The sequence below is a fragment of the Coloeus monedula genome, assembly GCF_965178545.1.
Source record: "Coloeus monedula genome assembly, chromosome: Z".
Classification (NCBI taxonomy): Eukaryota; Metazoa; Chordata; class Aves; order Passeriformes; family Corvidae; genus Coloeus; species Coloeus monedula.
Window position 1 is genome coordinate 24229523 of NC_138822.1, and position 24099 is coordinate 24253621.

The 24099-nt window shown below is 35.1% G+C and overlaps 1 protein-coding gene across 2 annotated transcripts in view; it reads right to left on the minus strand.

Annotated features, from left to right (window-relative positions):
* Positions 1–698: 698 nt before the first annotated feature.
* CHD1 (chromodomain helicase DNA binding protein 1) overlaps positions 699–24099 on the minus strand; it is a 55406-nt gene continuing 32005 nt past the window's right edge. The window contains exons 15-37 of one of the 2 annotated variants that reach the window (XM_082301397.1): positions 22910–23098; positions 22434–22596; positions 21871–22023; positions 21314–21385; positions 19545–19694; positions 18808–18956; positions 18479–18575; positions 18277–18372; positions 17160–17336; positions 16828–16988; positions 15441–15482; positions 14670–14800; positions 14175–14313; positions 13315–13465; positions 12168–12290; positions 11670–11807; positions 9195–9458; positions 8642–8782; positions 5654–5832; positions 3728–3824; positions 3452–3509; positions 2330–2540; positions 699–2122 (exon numbers count right to left, since the gene is read on the minus strand). In XM_082301397.1, coding sequence (XP_082157523.1) covers positions 1759–2122; positions 2330–2540; positions 3452–3509; positions 3728–3824; positions 5654–5832; positions 8642–8782; positions 9195–9458; positions 11670–11807; positions 12168–12290; positions 13315–13465; positions 14175–14313; positions 14670–14800; positions 15441–15482; positions 16828–16988; positions 17160–17336; positions 18277–18372; positions 18479–18575; positions 18808–18956; positions 19545–19694; positions 21314–21385; positions 21871–22023; positions 22434–22596; positions 22910–23098 — 3445 coding nt within the window. In that variant the 3' untranslated portion in view covers positions 699–1758. The remainder of the gene's footprint in view (positions 2123–2329; positions 2541–3451; positions 3510–3727; positions 3825–5653; positions 5833–8641; positions 8783–9194; positions 9459–11669; positions 11808–12167; positions 12291–13314; positions 13466–14174; positions 14314–14669; positions 14801–15440; positions 15483–16827; positions 16989–17159; positions 17337–18276; positions 18373–18478; positions 18576–18807; positions 18957–19544; positions 19695–21313; positions 21386–21870; positions 22024–22433; positions 22597–22909; positions 23099–24099) is intronic. The other variant, XM_082301398.1, reaches the window with a different exon arrangement.

Below are 24099 nucleotides of genomic sequence, written 5' to 3' on the forward strand. Positions count from 1 at the left end.
AATTGTGTCCATGGAGATGCTGGAGATGCTCCCGACTTCTACATTTTCACCCTTGGAAGTGGAAGGTGCATGGTACACATGCACAACCTTATCAGACTCTGCTGCCTGAACAATGTTCAACAATCAAGCTTGAAAGCAGAACCACTCAAACCCCTCAGATCCTGTCAAGATAAAAAGTTAAGAAATGAAACAGCATTAACTAACCAAGTCCAAGCCTACACTAAATGAGCTTAATGTGCAGCAACTGTGCCTACAGCAAGATCCTTAGAGATACTCTGTGGACAGATCATGCTTCTATGGTAATGCTTTCATATAAACCTGCTTAATTGGAAAAAATACTCAGCATTTCAAGAGCAGAGAAAAACTGGAGCAGTAGAGAGAGCTCCTGCCACACGATGCCAGGCTAGGTAACTTCTCTAGTTATCACCAGGATTAAAACTGAGTACTTTTAATGTCTTCATGGGTGAACCTGGGGAAAAGTAACACTGTATAGACAAACACAGCAGAAAACTACAAGACCCACATGTCCTTTTAGTTTAAATTTAATTTGTCAGATAGAAGTTATCTATGTACAATCAGTGTGCATTGTAACAATTCTGTCAATAAATTCGTAAGTCAAATCTTCTAAAATATTAACTACCTGCATAGCACATTTGACATTATTGCCCATGTTGAAGAGGGAACGTATGAATTTACAATTAATTTTGACTGATTTTGATACTGAAGTGTTCAGGTATTTGACACTCCTCCTTTAAAACCAATGCACCTGAAAAGCTTTCCAGAGCACAGTTTAGCTGGATATTTCTTAAGATTTCATTACAAACAATCACAACACTGACAGTTTAATAGAGAAAAAAGATCCAAACCAAAAAAAAACCAAAAAAACCAAAACCCACAAACCAAAACATGTATCTAAAGTATCCAAAAAAGGGAGCACTAAATGGAATAAAATGTTCCCTTTCCCCATTTTTACATTCTGAGCAGTGACTCCGTCAAAATCTTTTATTGAAACATACAAGTAGACTGATTTTGTTTCATAATTGTGACAAGAAGGCCTGAGTTGGTGGGGAAAGGAACAGTCAAAAAAAGCCTGAGGGGGAAAAAGCTCATTTAATAAATTTACAACAATTTACAGCCATTTGTTTGTGTTTCGCTTTTTTTTATTATTTGTTTGTTTTGTAAAAACGTGTTGTAACTGATCACAAACAGGAGAAATCCTGGCTATTTTACAGTTATAGGTACAGAATTTAAATATTCAAGCTTGTGATGGAAAGCGGCAAGGTGGTCGCAGTGTACAATGTAAACAAGTAGCTTTGGAAAGTGAACAAAGTCCTTGAGAGTTCTTTACTAAGAAAAAAAATATTTTCCCCATTCCCTCCTGAAATATGAGCACAGGTCAGTGTTTAAAAGTTCGTTTACAAACATAACTTAAAACATTATCAGCCTCAAACCACTTTGACATGAAGTGTTCTATAGTAAGATCCAGTCTGAAATGGGCAGTGTTGAGGTCCCTGTAAAAGTAAACATCTTCCATCTCTTAAAAAAAAGTGCCACAGCATTTGCAGCACAGTGCAGCATAAACTTTAAATACAAAAATATTTTTCTTCTGTTGGGATACTAGACCTTGCATCCTGGAAAGAAGTAACAATACTGCTACTGATAGAATATCCCGTCTGTATCTTTCAAGTCATGTAAGGCAATTACTGTGTTAATTTACTGTATATGGCTAAAAGAAGGTCCAGAAAATGTCAGTCTTTGTTATGTTTTCCGGCTACTCCATGTATGTTCAGGTGTACTTTTGTGATCTGATGAATGTTCAAATGGAGATCTGTGACCTAGGGGAGATCTTGAACCATAAGGAGACCTCTGATCCAATGGTGACCTTGGGCCACTACCTGAAGCTCTGTGGTCCATTTGCCAGTCTGAGTGGTACCTATAATCTCTGGGAGATTTATGATGGCTATATTCGGAAGAGGGACGGTGATCTGCATGTATCCTGTGGTCTGAATGGGAACGGTGATCTGAATGAACCCGGCTGTCTTTTAAACTCCCCTCCAGGCTTGACCTGTGGTCTCTGCTCCTGTACTCGTCAAACTTCCTATGTTTACTATCACTGTAGTATCTAAAAAATAAGAAATTATTTGTAATAGAGTTACTGGTAACATATTAAGAGCCACAATTATGTAAAATTGACAGAACTGCATTAGAGAAAGATCACTGTTGCAATTTTATGTTACTCAGAAAAGATGGTTTGGTGCTTCCTACAAGCATAGCTACAAAAACACAAAGAGAATTCTGACCAGATTTCAATATTACTCAAGAAACTCACCTGCTGTCTTGTTTGTAGTGATCCCAGTCTCTGTGATCTTTTCCATTGCTGAAGGCCGAATAGGGCCTTTTCCTGGAGTCACTTTTCTTGTAAGCATCTCCCTGATGCCTGTCTTTATGATGATCGTGGAATTGTGACAGGTATCTATCAGAGGAGTAGCTGTCCCTGCTACTGTCATCATGGTTTGTATTCTCCTTCAGTCTTTCCACATCTGTTTAGTAAAGCAGAGGTTAAAAGGAAGTATCATAACATCTTTACTTCACCTAATTCAAACAGCACTTCTACCTGTCAGCTGTATGAAAAGGACGTAATTTAAAAAACAAGATCTAAATAGCTGAAAATCAAATGCACTAATGCCGGTGAACAGAAGAAAACTTCAGAATTAAGAGGGAACCAAGCTAAGATGTGGATGTGTAGGACTTGGAAACAGAACTTCTCAGCCCCTCCATTCAGTCTACGAAGCTAAGTGTCCAAACAAGCAGTGAGTAGAGGTGCCTTCAGCAGAGCAATTTTAGATAGAATTGCAGCAACTTCCTCTCTAAGAAAGGATGCTCTTAGCATGACTAACAGTTTTAAAGGTGCACCTTGTTAGCAAAAGAATTTCAGTAGTATTCCTAAAACACATGAGTCTTGATTTTAAATCCATGACAATATACTTGAGGAGTTCAGTAACACAAGATTTAAAAAAGCACTACATACAAGAAGGCAGGTGTGGGAACATATGGGGGAAAAAAAAAATCAGTGTTACTGTCAACAATAAAAAACAGCCCCTGTAACTAATGACAGACTGTGACTGACTAATAAACTTACACCACAGTGATACCACAACAGCTACAGTCACAGAATTTCCAAGAAAATTACAGGTTTTGACCTCTTGACCTCCCCAAAATTTAACACAAAAAATGTTTCTTTATTATTTTAAAGGACACTCAAATAACCTGGTAGTACCAGCTTCACTCTGCACTCTGCTGGATTTCACCAGCAAATCAGTGAAGCTTTTCGAATTAGGCTATCTCTATGGGACTTAGCAGTGTGGAAAACAGACCCAGGAGACGTGTGAAATGAAATAAACATGAATACTTAAAAGTATTTAACACAAGAATATATTTAAAAGTTTCTTACCTGGATTTCTAATTACATGTGTATTCACATTGCTGCTAATATTCTGGTCGTTATGTTGCTAAAAAAGAAAAGTACATTGGTAAATGTACTTATTGGTAAATCCCAGAGTTCATCTGAATACATTGAAATATACCCTAACAAAAGAGACTACTATACTGCAAACACAAAGACTACTTGAAGTGTATTTCCGTATTCTTTATAATCCTCTGTATCTAATAAACATTACAATAATTAAAAAATGTATTTGTGTCTTTTGAAATGGTCTGAAAATATTACCTGAGACTCTTGACGTTTTTTGATTGCATGTTTATACAGTTTGTGCAGCTTTCTTGCATCAAATTCTGTAAACTTAGAGACAAAAATCCACAAATTTCTGAGGAAGAAGAAAAGAGAAGTTATAATTATTTAAATTTCTCCCTGTATTACGTAGCAGAACATGGATTTAACTGCAATTATCTGAATGCTACTTCAGTAATCCTGAAATGCTATATAATCTACACAGTATTGTCTAATCGCACAACAAATGTTATGTAGTTGTAAATAAAACATTTGAAAGATTGATTCCTTTAACAATTTTTCACTTTTTAATATTTATCGTAAGTACTTCAGTGTGAAGTGCATGGACAGTAGTACTGATAAGAATTCTGTCAATTTTTGGTGAAATGCTCATTTAAAATATAGCTATCAGTTTATATATGTCTTCTAAAAGTTTGTTTGAATTTTGAGTATTTACCAGTCTATAAATAAAAAATTTAAGTAAGTAAAGGAGTAAAAATTCTTTCAAATTTGAAATCTCTTACAGCATAAGACACTTGATGAACAAATCTTATTAAATGAAACCATCAACAAAGGAAATTTTCCACAGAATTTTAGAGTCTGGTCAAGGTTTTTGAAACCAAGTAAGAATGTGAAAGAGGATGAAAGTCGTACAGTAATAAATCTGTGCCTAATCTGTGCTTGAAGGAACCAAAGAAGAACAAATCAAGTCTTTTGCTGTCAAGATGCCAAAATTCTGAAGAAAACTTTTCCTTCCATGACCATAAGTAAAGTTTTTTAAGAGATACGGATTTTTTTTAGTGAAATTTGCAGGTGGAATGGTTAGAAGAGTCTACAGAATAACAGTGTTCAAAAATATTCTGAGTGTGGCACTTCAGGAAGCAACAGTATGCTCATTATTCAAATATGATAATTTAAACATGATAATTTCTGTCTAGAAGTTTTCGTAAGTAGGCAACCAGCCAATGGTGTGTCTAATGAGACCATTCTAACTTTATATCAACTATACTACTTCTTATCAAATACAGCTGAAATAAGTATTTTATCTACACATAATATCATACCATTATTATGAATAACAGCTCTACCACAAGTTTCCACTTAAAATAATATAAAATTTGCCAAAATGTAAGACGTGGATTTTGTTTTTGTATCTCAGATCACCTCACTAATTTCAAGTAAAGGAAGTAAAATCAGCAGAAGGATTTTACGCTAACAGAAGTCTTCAGGAAAATGCAACACTTAAGACTTCGATATATATAATCATAGGATGTATCTTCAAGCATAAAAACATTAAGTGAACATTCCAACAAAAGGAAGTCAAATTGCATTAAGAACTTATCAATGAAATACAAGACCAGTATTTTTTTTCTTAGTTCTTTTTATATTGTCACCTGATATAGATGCAAACTCTTCCCTCACTTTTGAATTGCATTAGAGTATGCTATGATAAATAATTATCAAGTCGTAGTTAATACATAATAGTTAATTCAATTTTAGAGCGCATTTTAAAAAAAAAAGAATTCTACAACTTGGAATCATACATTCAACACATTTTTAGAACTGCGTATTTTCAGCAGGAATTATTAAAAAACCAAAATGACCTGAAGCTGAGAAAAACAGATCTTTAAAGGTAAGAATGGTTTTAACTAAACAGAGTGGCAGTGACAAGTCCCCAGCGTTTGCTGTCAGCATTAAGCAGAGAGATGTCTCCACCCTCTGGACAAAATACAGGGTTCTGCATCAATGCTTAAAGTCAATCCATTACAGGTCAGAACAATACATAATCACCTTTTAATAGACTTCTATTTAAAACAGCAGAAAGATACAAGAGCAAACAATAAATAGGAGACTAAAACCTATTCTTCTCAATGGAACCAATTGTAGATTTCCCTTTTCCAAGTAAAACCCAAGAAAATAACTTACTTTCTCCACTGTTTAATTTGTTCAGGATTTGTATACTCCTTTAGACATTCAGTAATATGATCCCCAATTTTGATAAGACACTGTCTAGTATGTTCCAGCTGCTCTCTTTCAGAAAGGCCCTTCTCTGGTCGATCCAGCTGTTTCAAGGCTGCCTTGACAGGTCTCATTCTTTCTTTGCACTGTGAAATAGAAAAAAATGAATGCATCAATTCAAAACAAAAAAATTTATTCTAAAGCATGACCCACTGTTTACTGTGATATATACCCACAGGTGAAGACAATATTGTTAGAAGTCAAATGAAACACAAGACTTCCTCACAGGTCTTAAAAATGTTTTACATGTTTCCTTAGGAAGATTATCAATCCAGTTGGAAATTCACTTCCCTATGAAAGCATTAGATTCTATAAAATACACATATCAAGGTGTAGCAGCACAGAAGATACAGGTGCTAATGTGTATATCTCAAACACCAGCAGCTGGATGGCTGTGAGGCTATCTTATTTTCTGTTCAAAACCCACTGGTGTCGGCTTATATGGCAGGTCAGGGACTAACATATTGATTTTCTTTCCAGGTGTGTAATTTACTAATAAAACTTTGTAAGCTTTTGCAGACCCTCTCATTTTTATTGTTCCTTCCCATCACAAACATCCAAGAATCTTGGGTGATCCCTTCCCCTTAAGGGTGGGACTCCACACTAGGATTCGAGAAAGCACTAATTTAATATATAGGATTTCTGAGGAAAAGGACTTACTACAACTGTATTTTAGTATTAAAAATTTGAGCAAAATCATGTAGGACAAGTCTTACCCCTTTTAGCACCTACAAAGCTATACAAACTCAATGTCAAAATTAAATATAAGAGTGTTCAGGACATTTCAAACAAATACTTTCTGCAACCATTACACTTGGCATTCAACAAAGGATCAAAATTGCTTCTCTGAGCATGTTTTAAACCTCACTCCTATGCAGATACTAGCAGAAGTTATGCTACCTAGAATAAAGCTAGCTTGGGTATAGCACCATAAAGGTTGGAAACCACCTCCGAGATCATTAAACCCAGCCTTTCACTGAACACCACCATCTCCATTAAAATGTATCACCAAGTCCCACATCCAGTTGTTCTTTTGAACGCTTCCATGCATAGTGACTCCACTACCTCCCCAGGCAGGCTGTTCACTGCTTAACCACTCTTTCATTGAAGAAGTCTTTTCTTACATCCAACATAAACCTCCCCTGGCACAACTTGGGGCTATTTTTCCTTGTCCTGTCACTGGTTCCCTGGGAAAAGACCTGACCCCCACCTGGCTACAACCTTCTTTCAGGAAGCTGTAGAGAGTGATAATGTCTCCCCTGATGCTCTGTTTCTCCAGGCTCAACAACCCCAGCTCCCTCAGCCACTCCTCATAAGACTTGTGCTCCAGACCCTTCCCCAGCTCCATTCCCTTCTCTGGACTTGCTCCCGCAGCAAAATGCCCTTTTTCAATTGAGGGGCCCAGAACTGAACACAGCACTCGAGATATGGCCACAGAGAATGTCTAGACTAGCCACAGATAAAGGTCGTGCATTCTTGAATTTTCCCACTTTGAATCCAATGTTTTAATGATAAATCCAGATGAACCTAGTTGGCATGGTTTAAACTGCAGACACTTGCTTGGTAATACCATTGAACTCCAATGGCATGGTAAACATGACATGCATATCCTCCTTGTCACCAAGAGCACAATCAGTTAAGCCTGAACAACATTTCCATTTGAAAGTGCAACTATAATTAGACTGCACCTGACCATGGCATAATGAAAAACAACAATCACCTCCTTCCCCCATTCCTCCCCTCTATACAGTACCAAACCTAGAAAAACCAAACAAATACCTGGAATGGAATGAAACAGAGTATCACCATTACCAGCTAAGCATCTAGGGACAACTCAGAAAAACTGGGGAAGCTGTTCCACTGCCATCTCATTCCACTAAGTAATTAAGCATCTGGTTTACATTTTGCACTGCCACAGATTAAAGTAGCTTTTAAAAAGACAGCTTATAGAGTGCAATTCTTAAATATAGAAGTGATCAGAAAAATATAACTGTACATGGAAATCAAGTGATTTTCTGTCATTAGCTACACAGGCAAATCCACCTGAATCACTCAAGGCCCATGCTGAAAATCACACGTGATTTACTTAGATTGTTTAGAATAAACTCATGGACCAGTAACTGCCATACTCATGGGAATCCTACTGGCGTGTCACAGCCAGCATCCACAACAGACCCAACAGACCTGGCTGGCAAAAACACAACTGTTGAAATCTGAATGACAACAAGCACAGCTGTTCAAAGTAACTCATTGATACTTTTCCAGGGGCCTCAGCCAACCTATAAAACTTCATATAAATTGTGCATATGCATTCTTCTCAAATGTTAATTCTATTCTTAGTAAGAAGTAGTGACTAAACAGAATTCTTTTGGTGTCAGAGACATTGCCTCAGCAAGGTATTTCTAAGTGCTTTAGTATTGTTCCTTCTTGTGTTTACTAACTAAAGTCTGCAATACTTTAGTTATACAATACTTCAGAAGGAAGTCCTGAAACCTAGTTTTTCTTGCTATCTTGCAAAGAAGAAAAGCAGAAATGGTATGGTGAAGCCAAAGACTCCATCAATTCCAATTAAGTTCATTCACATCTGCTCTTTAAGAAGCATGATATACAAGTGATTCTTGAGGATAAATCTTTAGTGTATATTCTCAACCTATAAATCCTACAAACTACTGGATAAGTTTTTCTATTATCCTGAATAAATACAGAAAAAAGGCAAAATAAAACTGCTAGAACACGGTAAAAAATTACTTTAGTACACTGTCAGTAAGATTCATTGATCTGAGACTTAGCAAAAGATCACCTGTGTTACTGTGCCAAGTAACAATATCAAGAATATCAGCAATTGTCCTCATTTAGACTATTAAGTAGAAACACCAATTTCAAAAGGGGACTTACCACACTAAAAGTTTTCTGATCTAGCTCTTCAGATTCTTCTGATATAGGAACTGGTTCACTAGATGCAGTAATATGAACTGGAGTATCCAGCAATGGAATTTTTTTAGCTTTCTCTTTATTTTCAGATTTGATTTCATTTACCTAAGAACAAGATACAAAAATACTTAATACATTTTATTTTGGTTCTGCAATTATAACATATGACAATCCCCCTAACTACTGCATTCTCTTCAATACATAAGAATAAAATCTATGCTGACATTCAATGACAGTACATTTTATTTTCTCTGTGGAATGGAAAAGGAAAATGGAAAAGGAAAAAAAGAATTTTTTGCACACGTTCAGTCCAATTAAGAGATACATCATTGAAGATGTACTTCCCCATTCCAAATGCCTGTCCTTGTGGTTTCAGGTAAAAATAAAGCTTCAAGTGACATAAAAGACTTCAATGAAATGACAACTGATAAGATCCAAACACTTTTTCATCTCAAAATCATTCACATAAACCTGGTGGCCTTCTCTAGCGCTATGTAAGATAAGTAAACCTAGTTACCTTCTCTTCCTTTACTTCTTTTTCTTTCTGTGTGGATTCTTTTGCTTTGTTTTCTCTCTTTTCTTTAATATCCTTTTCTTTTAATTCTTTCTTATCCTCTTTTTCTTTTTTCTCCCTTTTCAAATCCCTCTTATTTTCCTTTTCTTTTGTCTCTCTTTTTTCTTCAGCTTCCTTCTTAATACCAGAATCTGGCTCAGGCTTTTCTTCATTTTCTTTTTCTGCTTTAAATTTTTTATGTGGATGTTTCACTGAAACAATCTCATCCTGCAATATGCAAGCATATGTGTCACATCAAATGGGGTTCCTATCTATACAAGTTTCGCAACTATCAGATTGAAACACTTTTTATCTGTGCATTTTTTATTTCTGGACATAGATTTATCAAATCACCCATGAAATAGAACTGAATGCAGCGGGTTCAGAAATACGAGAACTATGCACTTACTTCCTTGATGTGACAAAGCAACTACTGATTTGGCAGAGTCAGTGGGTGTGAGAAATTGTGTTCATTTAACTTAGAATTAAATTTGAATTTGGTCCCTTTAAAGGTTATTAGACTGAAGAACTGAAATCTAAAAGGAAGTAAGTCTTGCAAAACTGACCTGATCTGTCAGGACAGTCAAGTCATGGGGGATGTTAGAAGACCTCTGATCTAACTCACTTTGTCCCAATACCATATTAAACACTCACAGGAAAAGGTAACAGAATCCCAACTTTCTCTTTTCCAGAACTGTTAGTTTTACCAGGCTTTAAAAAAATCTTTAGTTACAGACTCTCTGTTAGGTACCCATTTAACTGTTTGAAGGTGAACAAAGTATCACTTCACTGCTCTTTATAATATTCACTGAGAAGATCTGTGATGGAAACTAATATCCTTTCAGACATACAAAAATACTGTAACTAAAGTATTATTATAATACAGGTGGAAGAATCACTATCATGTTTGAATTTATTTGAATATACCAGAAAGGCACATACAGAAACTGTTTATCTGTTGCAAAAAAACAGATGAAAGACTGTCTCGAACGGAACAAGTTACTTAGAAGAGGTATGAAGTCACCAGCCCAAACAGGGCTGTGTTTTCGTGTTTAGGTATAATGGAAGCTTTCTAACAAAAATCCAATGACATAAAAACTTTCCTGATATTTCTAGGAGTAAAATAGGTAAATTTTAAATACTGCACACTGTGTGGCATCTAAGTAGCTAAAGCCAGTTGTTTAGGAAGGTTGTAACATACAGTCCAGTTTTCCGAAATGCAATTGTTAATCATGTCCAAAAGGACTGAAGTGATGAGTACCTGCTGTTAAAGAGAGGACAACATTCTAGGCAGTTTCCCAAAACATAGTTAAGTCAATCAACTGACTGGCAGTGTATTCTCATTTAAATGGAGATGAAGACACTCATTTTTGAAGTAGTCTGAACAATTAATTTGCTTAGTTTTAGGGTTCAGTTGTCTGTGTTAATTTACTGGGAACTGTGGCAACATTTACAGGTCTTAGTCTTACATTCCAGGCAAATGACTGTAGCTATAAACACAAGGCAATCTACACTGAACTTTTTTTTATTGCTGGCTTTACATTTTATTCTTCATAGTACAATTTAAATACATACACCTAAAGAGTGGTTAAAAATTACTATTTTTAATAGATTTATCATAGTTTTTCTAATGCTAATTTTAACTATGTATTTCTGTAAGTATTTTTTCTTTTAGAACAAGTTGACAATTACAATGGCTTGTAACAGTTTGCTTCAAACCAAGTAGAGAGTATTTTATTGATATGCATACAATTGCAGTGACTTATTTCAACTGCTTTCAAATTAGCTGTGTCATGACCCTAAATTTTATCCAAATATTAATGTCTAGTGATTTTGCTATATGATAAATAAAAAAAATAAGAAGACACAACAAAAGCATAATACTAAGATTAATAATCAGAAGTAACAAAACCTAATAAGGTTAAATAGTTGGTTAAATAGTCTTTCTGAAAAATGGGATGCATAATGTATATACAAGCTGTTGTATGCAAACTGTGAAATATTTTCTTATGCTGCTCATTCTAATTGAGCTTGATGATATTTTTCTCAGCCTCAATAAAAAACCCTTTACCTTAAGAATCATTATCAGTAGCTGTAACACATGAGCAACCCCAGTATTTTTACAAGTGTGATTTGCATATCTAGCAAATACAGTGCTAATGTCTTTAAAGAATGCTGAAACTGAGCAGTATCACTAGTAGTTAGACCATAATGTTTTTTATAACAATTTGGAAAATTCATAATTCCTCAGTTATTAGTTCATCATGAAATTGAAATAGATACAGTCTTCCATGTGCCATGATGCAACATCAATTGTAGTGGCCACAGGAACAGGATGACATTCAGGTGTTTTAATTTTATTAAGCCAAGCAGAAGATAAAATACAAATTGATACTAACAGGAAGAACTGAATAGACATTTTTATTGCGTGGAAGATACCTTGTTATTCTCATCATCATCTTCATCAGATTTTTCTGAGGGTTGTGGTGAAGAATCACTTTTTATTTCCTCTTTTAATTTTGCAGCCTTTAGCACCTTATTCTTCTTAGTTCTTGTTTTCCTTCTCTTTGAATTGCCCTGAATGCAAATTGATCTCTTTAATCATGTAAACTGACAAGCATCTTTGCAAAATAAAAGGTTTGGGTTTACATCAAAGAGAGGGTTCCTTTTATTTTATTTATTGCCACTAATGACCACCACTTTACTCAGGATTGGAGACAGAGCTTAGTGCAATAGCAGAGAATACACACAAATAATAAGAGAGTAATATAACATTAAACTTGCAATTAATATTCTGAGTTTGTTTTATGTATTATGATTAGCAATAGAGTAATACTACACAAATAAAAAGTGCAGAACTAAAAAATGAAAAGCATCAGGTGACATGCCCCTAAGCATAATGTTTTACCTCAGTAACGAATGCCACATTTTACTTACTGCTCCAGCAAGCCTTTGTGCTTCCTTCCTCGCAAGGTCTTTATTCAGTAGTTTAATGAGGTAGTCTGCACGGGTCTGTAACTGCTTTGCCTGGGGTTTCTTATCTGGATCGTCAGGCAAAATCTGAGGAGAAAATGGCAGCATCACAGCTGTGAGTACAGGTTATCAACTTTAGATGTTAGCCTGGAGCACACAGAACAGCAAAAGCCGTGCCAAAGGAGGTAGTAAACAATCCACTCCAACTATACCTAGCAAATATGTCAGAATGTTTAAAGCAAAGGAGAATTTTTAAAAAGTTTTCATTTCTCTCCACTGAAACCAATGCAAGCAACCAATGCAGAGTCTTTGAAATTGCCTCGGAGTTTAAAACCAACTCAAGAAACCAGCCTCAGATTTCTGTCTCCACTCTGATATTTCATCTAAGAAATTCTGGGCACCTGTACCAATCAGTCACAGAACTCTGGCTCTGACTAATTCACCTTCTAAGTGCAGAACTACACTACAGTGCAGATGCCAAGAATACAAATGTGTGGTTCCAAAAGTCAGACAAATTAATGAAAAGCAGGAGTAGGAATCATTATTAAACAAATGTGGACACAAACCTGGCTCCTCAAATGCCAAAGCTATAGGTTGTTGGCACTGTCACAAAGTTTACTTCACCCCAGGCTTTTCCTCAGTATTTGCTGCTCACTATTGCTAAGAAGCTATTGCACTAATTCTAGTAAAGCTACTCTCAGTGTTGGGAGTGGAAGATAGCTCCAGCTGAAGAACCTGGGGATTAAGCAGGGATGGAGAAACTAAAATAAATCTCTAGAATAAATGCCCTTCTCAAAAGATCAAGAACACAGAATTAACAACAGCAGAACATCTGAAATAGAGAAGGAAAAGACTGAAAAAAAAAAATCAAATGACACAGGGCCAACCACATGGGAATATGGAGACACAACTGACTGCAAGAATGTGTACTTCAAAATACTCAAGACCCTAAAAGCTAGTAATATACCACAAGAAGGATAGTATAAAGTACAACTCACATATAATGTTTCTGCAATTTCATTTATCATAAAATAAGCTCTTTCAGTAACTCTACTTAGCAGCATCATTACCAAAGCAAATAGTCCTTGATAAACTACTGTAGATGACATACCTTATGTGTCAAACTGAGATCAGGATCCATTTTTATCATTTCCCAGCTGCCATAACCATATTCATAGATGCCTATTAACAAATTGGAATCATCTTCCTTACCCCAATCTATATCAAAATGAGCAGCCTTGGTGTGGCATGGGATGACATATCTAGAAGAAATATATTAGAATGACAAAAAAAAGATTTTTACATCTGAAACTTAAGAGAGGGGGAAGGGAACATACTAAAAGTAATGTAACTAGATTTATTTTTTCTGCTAAGATGCTGGTAAATGTAAGAAATTAATCCAAATATTTATCATAGTATTTTCTTAGTAATTCTATAAAATATTTATTGAAATCAGCACTGGAATGTGTTTTAAAGCTGAGTAAGACTAAAATATGAAGAACAGACATCTGTCTGTAGCCATGAGCTGTGTGACAAAATCGGCCAGCCATGAATAAAAGCAAAAATCATCATCCAAGTGTTCTAACTAAGTGGATAGCTTAGGAATTGCAATACACAAGGTGGCAAGTTTAGAGGTTGGAACAACTACTGCTGCACTTTGACACTCCTCTCAAGCAGAGATGACACATTTAGCACCTTAGCAAGCCTGAATACTAGTCCTAATTATTACTAGTAACTGAACACAGTTCCCAGTGAATACAATTGACAGGTTAAAGCTGTTACTGGCTTCTATGGCAAAGGAAGTAAAAAGGAAGTACAGCTGTGGAGCAAGTTACCGCTGCCAGTTCTTAAAGCGAATAGAGAGACAATGCTTTTAGAGTGTTTGAGTCGAAGTTGCCAAAAACAAATGCTAGTAAGACTTGAGAAGTTTTCTGCATTACTACTCCCTTAAAAAAACGCAAAAATCAATACCTTTTTCTTTCTTCTGGATCTGAAGGAATGGATTTGTGCAGTGGTGCCAACTCTTCCTCATGAGAGATGACTAACTTTGCATTTACTTGCACTCCTGAGATTCGGAATGTTGGGCCTTTAACCTTCCCAAGTCTACCTCCTTAAAATGAATGATAAAAGCTATTAAAATATTCACCTTTACCAATAGCATCAGAAAAATGTAAAGGAAACAATTATACCACATGACCTTTTCTTAACCAAATGTTTGAATTAAAAAGCCGCTACATAACAGGAGTACTTCTAAATTTCATAGCAAATCAAAAACCTACTGCATTTTTCAGTGGTAAGTCACACACAGAAAGGGGGAAAAGTCACCTTATTACAACCCTGGGGTTTTTAAATCATCCAGTACACACCTCAACATTTTCCCAACAAAACTGTTTTCTGTTATGATCAGAGTGCAAGAGTACCTCATTCTTCTTGACACTGTCCCCTCAAGCCCCCTGAATACTGCACCTGCTCTCTCTTGTCCAGATGAATTGTCCTTTAAGGCTTTAATGCATCCATTATGTACAAGCTCTCCCAAACGTCTGAGATCTGTCTCTGATTTATCAACTAGCTCAGCATCTCTAGCTACAGCATCTAGCCTGTAATAAAAAAAATACTCATTTTTATTTGTTGGTTATGAATGATTCCTTCAGACTTCAAAACTAAAGAAATGATCACATAAATTATCAGTCACCTGTGTTTTCTATTTGATGTACAATTTTGATCCAAGAAAGAAAACCCTAAATGATTTAGGTGTGAGGACAATACAACAAGCACTGTAAAGAAGCCTAACCCTAGTGTATATAGGTATCATATCATCACATGCACTATAAATATTTTTAAGGATGGGAAGTTTCTCTTAAATAGGAATAATGAAAGAAGCTTAAAAATGAGAATTGACAATATGTAAAATGCAAAAGTAACTTTGACAGTCAGAGTGGATACACTGATAGGCTTTCATGAAACAGGCCTATCAAACATGACAAGTGAATGATTATTACCAAGGAAGATTAAACAAGTCAGCAGATAAATATAAAGGAAGTATTCCTCCAAATGGCAAGGTCTGTTGTGTGGCTGTTTGCACACACACCATACATAAAGAAATGGAAGACACTACACTGAAGTCACACTATATTCAAGATGATGTATTTCCCCGACTGCCTAGTTTCATGGTACATTCTAATTTTTATAAAAAAGAGATTCCAAGTTGCCACACAAATAATAATCAAACAACTTTACCTCTCAAGAGGGCCACCAAATTTCTTGTAACTCTTGATAAACCTAGTAACAGAAAATAATTTTGCTATTTAAATATATGCTTAACAAACAACATTTGTTTTAAACTTGTATTGATACAATTGTTAATCTTAGTATAATGCTATATAGACAACGGGTGAAAAAAAACATAGAGAGTAGAGCAGCTTCATATATTCAGATAAACAAAATCAGAGTTTTATGGGTTTAAAAACTGATATAAATAAAACAATAGAAGATACAATTTATTTCAGAAATTACTTTATTAATTTCACAAGACTGAGGATTCAGCAGCTGTATGTATCTAATAATGAAAACTGAATATGGATTTACAGTAAATCAAGATTTCAGACATTATGTTATGTGTAGTTACACAGTTATTAAAAAGAGCAATCTCCAACAGGTAGTTGGAAGGTTTCAGAAAATGACACAAAAGATACTCTCTGTTGAAATATCTAAGTGATGGAAAGAAACTGGAGATACTTGGAAAAGAAAGGACATTAAATAAAAATAAATTAAATATAAATAAATAAAATAAAAGAAGAAAGAAGACTTCTTTAACAACGAAGTTACTTGTGCAAGCACAAGAATAGCCTTGAAAAAAGTACCAATTTGTCCCGCTGTTAGATGAGACAGAAAGCCAAAAAAGATCTTTGAAGTTTTTCTTCTAAAAAAATACTCTGAGAACTTTACAGCATTTTAGAGAAACATGCATACTTGAATTTCAGAAGCAAGTAGCATTTCACAAATCCAAAAATGTTAACCAAAAGGAATTCCTCCTCCTCCTACCAAAACAGTATTTCAGCAAATATTTAGCATATACAGAAGGGATCACTAATAGTACAAGTTTCAAACAGGATTTTATATTTTCTTAGTTTTAAAAAACCAGGATATAACAATTAAATTACAGTGTCAAGAAGTGTAAAAAGAAAACAAAATCCAATCAAATTTTTTCATTTGTCACCAAATAGATTAACACCAGCACCACAGGTTTTAAGATAAATTGGTAGAAAGCAGATTATTTGCTCATTTCTTTTTAAAGAAAAGTTCACCCCTTGTAAAATCACTGTCAGTGACCACCCAGTGAAAATACTGCCTTCACAGGCTGCAGGAATTAAAAAACTTAAATCAATCATGAGTATTTTTCAAACCTAATTTTATACTTCATTAAAATGGTTCAAATTCTTGCTATGGCAGTTCACTATGTCAGCACCACAAGGTAAAAACATTAAATGCTTAGAGTAAAAAGATTTCAAAGAACTTCAGGAAAAACAGATTATCAGCTGTACTTTCAAGACTAGTAATAATATTATTAATAATAATAATGGTAATTTCTTGGTCCTTTAAATATGCATGTCCTCCCATATCTTACCGCCTAATCTCTGCATCACTAAATCCTTTAATATTTTCTCGAGGAATAGTTCGTGGTCTTCCACGTTTTTTTGGCCTTTTTCTCTCTGAGATGGAGTCACTGTCAGATCCAGAGTACCTTCTGCTTCTACTGCGCCTCCCTTCGCTGCCATTGAAGCTGATCTGGAATTCCAGAGTAAGCAAGCTGTATCAGTAACAAATACAAGCAAGTTTTATCTGCCCTGTCAAAAAAAATGTGTTCAGAAAAGGAAATAAAAAAACCCCAAACCCCAAAAGCAACAAACTACACCAAAAGCAACACAGATCTACAATTCAGTCAGAACCAAGAGACACCTGTTTTGCACAGTTTCTCATCCTTGGAAGCATGTATATTTCTTCAAGCTCTTTTTGTCTTTCCTCCTCTTCTATTCTTCGCCTCTGGACCTCCGGAATGATTTCTTCCCAATTTCTTGAATTTCTTTCTGGTTCCAACTCAATAACATCTTCATCCATATTGGAGAAGTTGGCCACCTTGTATACCAAAATGTACATATTTTCATCAAATCAATACATGACACAACTTGAAAAAGACTGATCAACTACTATTTTAGGAAAATGAAGTTACAGATGCCATATTTCATGCATATAATGTAATTACATATTTATCTATTTATATATATATGCTATTGTATTATAAGCTATATATAAAATTTATGAATACAAAATGTTTCATTAAACAGTCTCTAAAGAAAGTATTTTTACTCATTTAGGAAAGACAGACTCCTCCAGCATGGGTTAAGATGAGATAAAAGGAGAATCATGTCCCTCACACATGTATGATGGTTATTTAACTTCCTTCAAAATAGGGCTAACAACATTTGAATGCCTGATTTAATGTGAAACTATAATAATACAAAACTAACCAAACATTAATACCATGCAGATATCAAAATATGTTGTGAATAAGCGATTAGCAGGAGAGTTGTGTAATGATTTCCTTAACTAAACAAATATATCATGCTCTGCTTTTTTTTTTTTTTTGTACATATATGTTTAACTGACAACACTTTAAACACCTGGCATTCCAAGTTTACTTTAGGGCTAAAAGCAACTTGCAGAAATGATCAACTAAGAAACACAGAGATGTTATAATGTACTGCATTTAATGATACTACAGCTGCTTAATACAAAGGCAGTCCATAAAACACAAAATTAGAATTCGAATCATTAACACATTCATAAATACATCTCATTTTATTATCAAAATACAGAAAGTATTTTTAATTTTTTATACTGATGGTGGGTATCATGTATAGGTGAAGAACATTTTACTAGAAAGTGGTACAGAGTTGACTTACTGAGGCATCTATTTCCAAAGAATGAAGAGATAGAGATAAATACATAGAAGAGAAATAGTACTGTTTACAAAGGAAAGTATAAATATGGCAGGAAGGCGGGAAAAGAGCCATACCTTGAACTGTGAAAGTAACTCATCTCCTACAGTTAATGGACCTGGCTCATTTTCCCGCGTTTCAGCCCTCTTCAAAATTTCATCTATATCCATTTCCTGAGGATTTAAAAAAGTAAAAATTCTTTACAATTAAATAATTTGTACATATTTTTGGCTGGTTTATCTGTCTAGTCCAGAAGGACTACTACTAATTGCTACTTACTTGAGGCTCCTGCTCTTCCCCTTCAGGTTCTTTAAAAAGTTCCTCAGCACCAAACTTTAAAATTGCTGACAACTCCTCCTTATTAAAAGGTGTTGAGCTGAAATAAATTATATTTCAGAAAAAACATTTTAACTTACTAACTTGGAAAAGTTCTTCATAATCATAGTCAATTTAGCTATCTTTTTACTGTTAAACTCTTCATATATTTGACATACATATTTAATATGAAAATAAAAATCTACAAAGACTTTGCATCTTACTTTTCGCCTTTTATTTACAAGTGAAATATTCTTAAGGGTAAGTTGGTATAGAAAAAAACACAAATGTACCTTGAAGGAGTAGAGCCTGTATGTAACACAGTTTTCCCTGTAGTGTCCATTCTCTGGATTACTAAATGATCTAACACCATCTTTTTCTTGGCTCGTTCAAGAATATCTTCTTCTACTGATCCTTTTGTGACTAGTCGATAAATATTAACCTATGTGTATTTAAAAAATAAAAGATTTTAGAAGCAGAAATCTCAGTCTTCATTACATAACTTCTGATTTATTAATGTCTTTCAAATATGAAATACTAGTTTAATCGTATTACCACAGTCTTTACAGAAACGTTTTTAAAAACCCAAATAAACAGTCTTAGACCTTTCTTTATAAACTTCAGTAACATCACACAAGTATTGCCACAGGAAATAATGTCATATTTCTAACTGTTACTGTATGTCTTCTGTAAGAAGGAAACAATCCTGTAGAGACCTAGAATATTTAAGCATGGAGGATGTGCCTGATGTAGCAGTTGTTTTGTAGAATGACATCAGACCAATGAATGTGAGACTGACAAGTCCACAACTCTTCTCCCTCTCCCACCCAAATACCACAGCTGCCATATTATTTCTTCCTGTATGGAAACTTAGAAAAAAAGAAATGAGCATTAGTAACATTTCTGGACATATGCAGAAAGTATTAGTTATTCACAAAAATACATGAGAACTGAATGGTGCAGACAGAGAGTGGACAGCTGATGTACAGAACTGTCCTTCAGGGCTGGAGCTTAAACTGGGTGTGTTTACCTGCTTCTTCTGCCCAATTCTATGTGCTCTAGCCTGTGCTTGCAGATCGTTCTGTGGATTCCAGTCAGAATCAAATATAACCACAGTATCAGCAGATGCCAAGTTGATACCTAATCCTCCAGCTCTGGTAGACAGTAAAAAGCAGAAGTCCTGAAATCATAAAGTAAGAAATAGTTTTATATACAGTATTTGTAATATTCCTAAAGGAACCAATATACTTTATGCATTATGTGGTACAGACTACAAAACCATATTACTACCAAATCCACAATTGCTCTATGTTTAAAGCTTCTTTAAGTATAAAGCAAATGCTGACTACCAATTTCTTTCATAAAGTTGCTGACTTCTCAACAGTTTAAAGGACGCAGTATCTTAGATGAGGACCACTGAGCAAGACATCCCAACAAAAACCAGATTGGTCAAAAAAAAAGTACCAAAATCTTACTGTCAAGGCCTTCAATGCCACAAAAACCCTCTTCCACCCTCCCTGCCCCAAGCCCTGCAGGACTAAACAGTCATGTCAGAGCAGGGAAAGTACTTGAGCCTATATGGTGAAAAAAACCTCTAGACAATATAAAATTATTGAATCAGAGATAACTATGAAATACTGTAGAAGGAAACTGAGACATGCAAAAAAACAACATATGAAATCTAAGCTAAAGTAAAACAGGTTAAAAAAACCCAAACAAACCAAATTTTCAGTACAGTTACAGGAAACAGCAAACATTAGAATATGGAAAGAGTCCTGAGAATTGTGTGAAAGATTTCCAGGTAGCCCTTAGCTCAGTAATACAAAACTCTACAAAATCCCCTCCAAAATGTTACGAAATTTTAGGAAATAAAAGCTACAATTGAGAGCATTATTTTTCTTGCAGCACAAATGAAGAGTTTGCCTCAATTTTAGAAATGCACGGTTTAAATTCCTCTTCATCTCAAAAAATGTACAGTGTAACTGCTAAGATTTCAGAAAATGTCAACAACGTCCATGAAAGGAATCTGAAAGAGTTAGCTTTTGTATTCAATATGGAGTTCAGTCCTTCTCCCTCCACAAAGCAGAAACAAGCTCAGCAGCAACTAATAAATGCTATCTTCAAATACCAATTAAAAAACCAAACTAACTAAACCCCCAAACCAATGACCAACCAACCTCCCCTCCCCCAAATCTGCCAGTGGAGGACAAAGGATTTAAACTGATCAAAGGTATGCAATGACCTGCATAAAAGGAGTGCTAAATAAGGTACAAATATTCCAGTTCAGAATCTAAAGAATTGTAACAGATGGCTACATACTTACAGGTTGTTCACAAAGAATTGCTATAAATCAGTACTTTACTATTTCTTCCATGGCATGTAAACAGGTGGCAACAAATGAAGATAACAGAAATTGTATTTGAAACAAGTAAGACATGATCATTTGTGCAAGGATAGATGAAGTTAGTTCTGCCCATTGCTAAAGGACTTTTGGATGCTAACTGCTTAAGTTCAGCACTCCTGTAAACATTATTAAATTCTACAGAGGAACAAAGCTGGGGTTATATTCTGCAGCATTTATAGAGCAATCAGCTACCATTTTCCTAACTTATATGTTTTCTACTTAAAACTCTTCTAAAAAAAAAGGTTATATAAACCTTATACTCTAGGCAGTAGCAATGAGTTTCCAACCTAATTGATATATTCCTCACTTTTTTCAGCCCTTCTTTTTTGTGGAATGTCGTCTTGTACTTCTTGGGAAAAAATTAAAACAGACTCCTCAGGAAAAAAATACTGTACCTCTGATCCTTCTGCATTAAAATGATCCAGTGCTTGTTTCCTCAATTCCCCTTTTATTGATCCATCAAGTCTCTAAAGAGATTGAGAACTACAGTTAAAAAATAATTTTTATACTATATTCAAAATCAGAGAACTTCAATTGTCAGCTGCCGAAACTGTTATGTGAAGGGAAAAAAAAGTAAGTAAATAAACAGCTCACATAATTTTTAGTTCATCTGTTTTACTTCAAAATAACATTCATCATAGAGCCAGTCCCCTTCTAGAAAAAGATTGCATTTTCTTCCACTTTTTTTTAATTGAAGGGGTAAAGGTCACATAATCACGAACAAAGCTGAAAGGGACTGCTGAGGGTCAACTTGTCTAAATCCCCTACTCAGACAGCTAAAGCATGCTGCCCAAGGTCATGCCAAGGTAGCTTTTGGACCTCCACAAGAGACAAAATTCCATAACCTCTGGACAACCTGTTCCAGTGCTCTGACACCCTCACAGTAAAGAAAAGATTTTCTTAATATTCAAGATCAAAGCTTCTTAGCTGCTATTACCAGCAAGTTTCTTACCTGAAATGGGAATTGACGATATTTCAGATATTCTGCCAGGATGTCCAGCATCCTTACCATCTGTGAGAAAATCAGGACTCTGTTGCCACGTTCTCGCAGACGAATCAGTAGCTTGTCAAGAAGGATTAGTTTCCCACTGCTACGTATTAAATGCTGCAAAAACCAAGAAAGGTATATTGCAAAGTAATTTAATCTCAACACCAATACACACTGGGGTATGTTGGATATTCATCTGAGGTTTGCTTTTCTTTCTGTTACTGTGGGCAGAAAAATAAAAGCCAAATTCTGACATTTCTGAAGAATTTTACAGTTTAAAACATCCATACAATAATATGTAATTAAAACTGGGCATATTTATTTAGTCAATTCTCTGTCAATTACTCAGTTCCAATTAAGAATCAAAAAGTACTTCACTGTAAAAACCCACGATGCACATTTTGTGGAAAACCTCATTTTCCTTAATACACTTCAATAAGAACTAATGAACTGCCAAAGCACTATAAAATTCCGTGAAAACTACAGATGTTTAACTTCTCTTTTTTTTTAATAAAAAGTGGCATTACCTGTAAGGCCTCCTGTTTATTATAGAATTCATTATCATCTGGTGGTTTAATGAGGTAGCAATGGTTGCAACACTTCTTGAGTTCCATCATGATATTCAAAAAGCCTGAAGTACTGCCTTTTGAACCTTTGCTAAGGGCTTTATAATTCCTGGTTAAAATCCATCTATGAAATAAAATGTACAATATTAGTAACTTCTAACCATATGTGGAAGCAAGACAGATGCAAGCTCCTAAAATGAACAAGCTAAAAAGTAAACGTATCTCCCAAAAGTATATATAAATACACCAAACAAAAGAAACTACATGAACAGACATTAGACTACCGTAATTCCTGAGCCCTTACTTCATAGAATTTTATTGCTGAGAAATCCTATAGAAGCCTCAACTTCTATACAGTACAGAAACCACTGTAATTCAGTAAATTGTATGTAGACATACCACTAAAACAGCAGAATACACAAAGATTTGGTACATACTTGTAGTATTGCTTCTGCAATGCGCTCATTTCCATCCTCAGAATTTGCTCCACTTTAGCAGGTAAAGACTTTTCTACATCTTTTTTAACTCTTCTCAGCAGAAATGGCTCAAGTTCTTTGTGAAGACTTGCATAACCATACTCTCTCCCTTTGCCATGCTCCTCCTCAAAATCTTCCCATGAGGAAAACCTTCAACATAATAAAATATGAGCGCAAAATAGTGACATACTGTGAGTGACCTGACGAAGCAAAATTCAGGAAGAAAGGTAACACAGACACAGAACATGTATAAATATACCACAAAACCACATAAACATTCAGATTTCTTCCCCACTCCCTGCTGTTTAATCCAATTTCTGAACTTTCATCCCCCAAGAAATCCCAGATATTGTGCCTGTAAACAAAAGAATGGAATTTTCCAAAAATGTCTACAGAATGAAAACTTTCAATTCCACCATGGAAATGCAATGATTTCTTTTTCTGCAAGGACACTTGTCTAGATGGTTGCAGAAAATTCCATTATTATATTCTGTCAAGACAGCATAAAAAGCCAGCTCCAGGTCTAGAGGGTGTGCAAGAGAACAAGAATCTATTTAAAATATGTCCTGCAGCTTGTATGGTCTAGTTGACATGTAGCAATTGTCTGGACTAATAGAGTTGGAGAACAGACTTTATGATCAAACAAAAGAATAATGGCTGCCCAACCTCAGTGGCTTTGCTTGTAATGTTCTGAGGAAGTCAGTATAATCCACAGCTCAAACTAAATAGAGCTATGGTGCTTAGCACTTACAAGATGTATGACAGGAACACATGCTTTCACACATGAGCTCTAGTTTACCTTAGGTTTAAACAAGTCAGTACAAAATCAGGTCAACACAATAAACTTACCATATGCAAAACATATAGGAAAACCTGCTATCTAACTGAATTACAGGATATTTGGCATCTTGACACAAATTTGTTTTTTTTAGTAGTACTAACACAAGAAAGATTCCATTCTTCTTCCCCCAGAGCAAATCTATATGGCTTTCCTCTTAAACTAAGATGAAGCCTTTTTTCCAGGTTCTGACCTATACATCAATCCATCATTTTTATGCATTGCTAAAATGGGAAAAGGTGACAACTTCTACCAGCATTACTTACCTAACGCAGCATGAAAAGGTATATGCATTTACTTTATATAGGATATT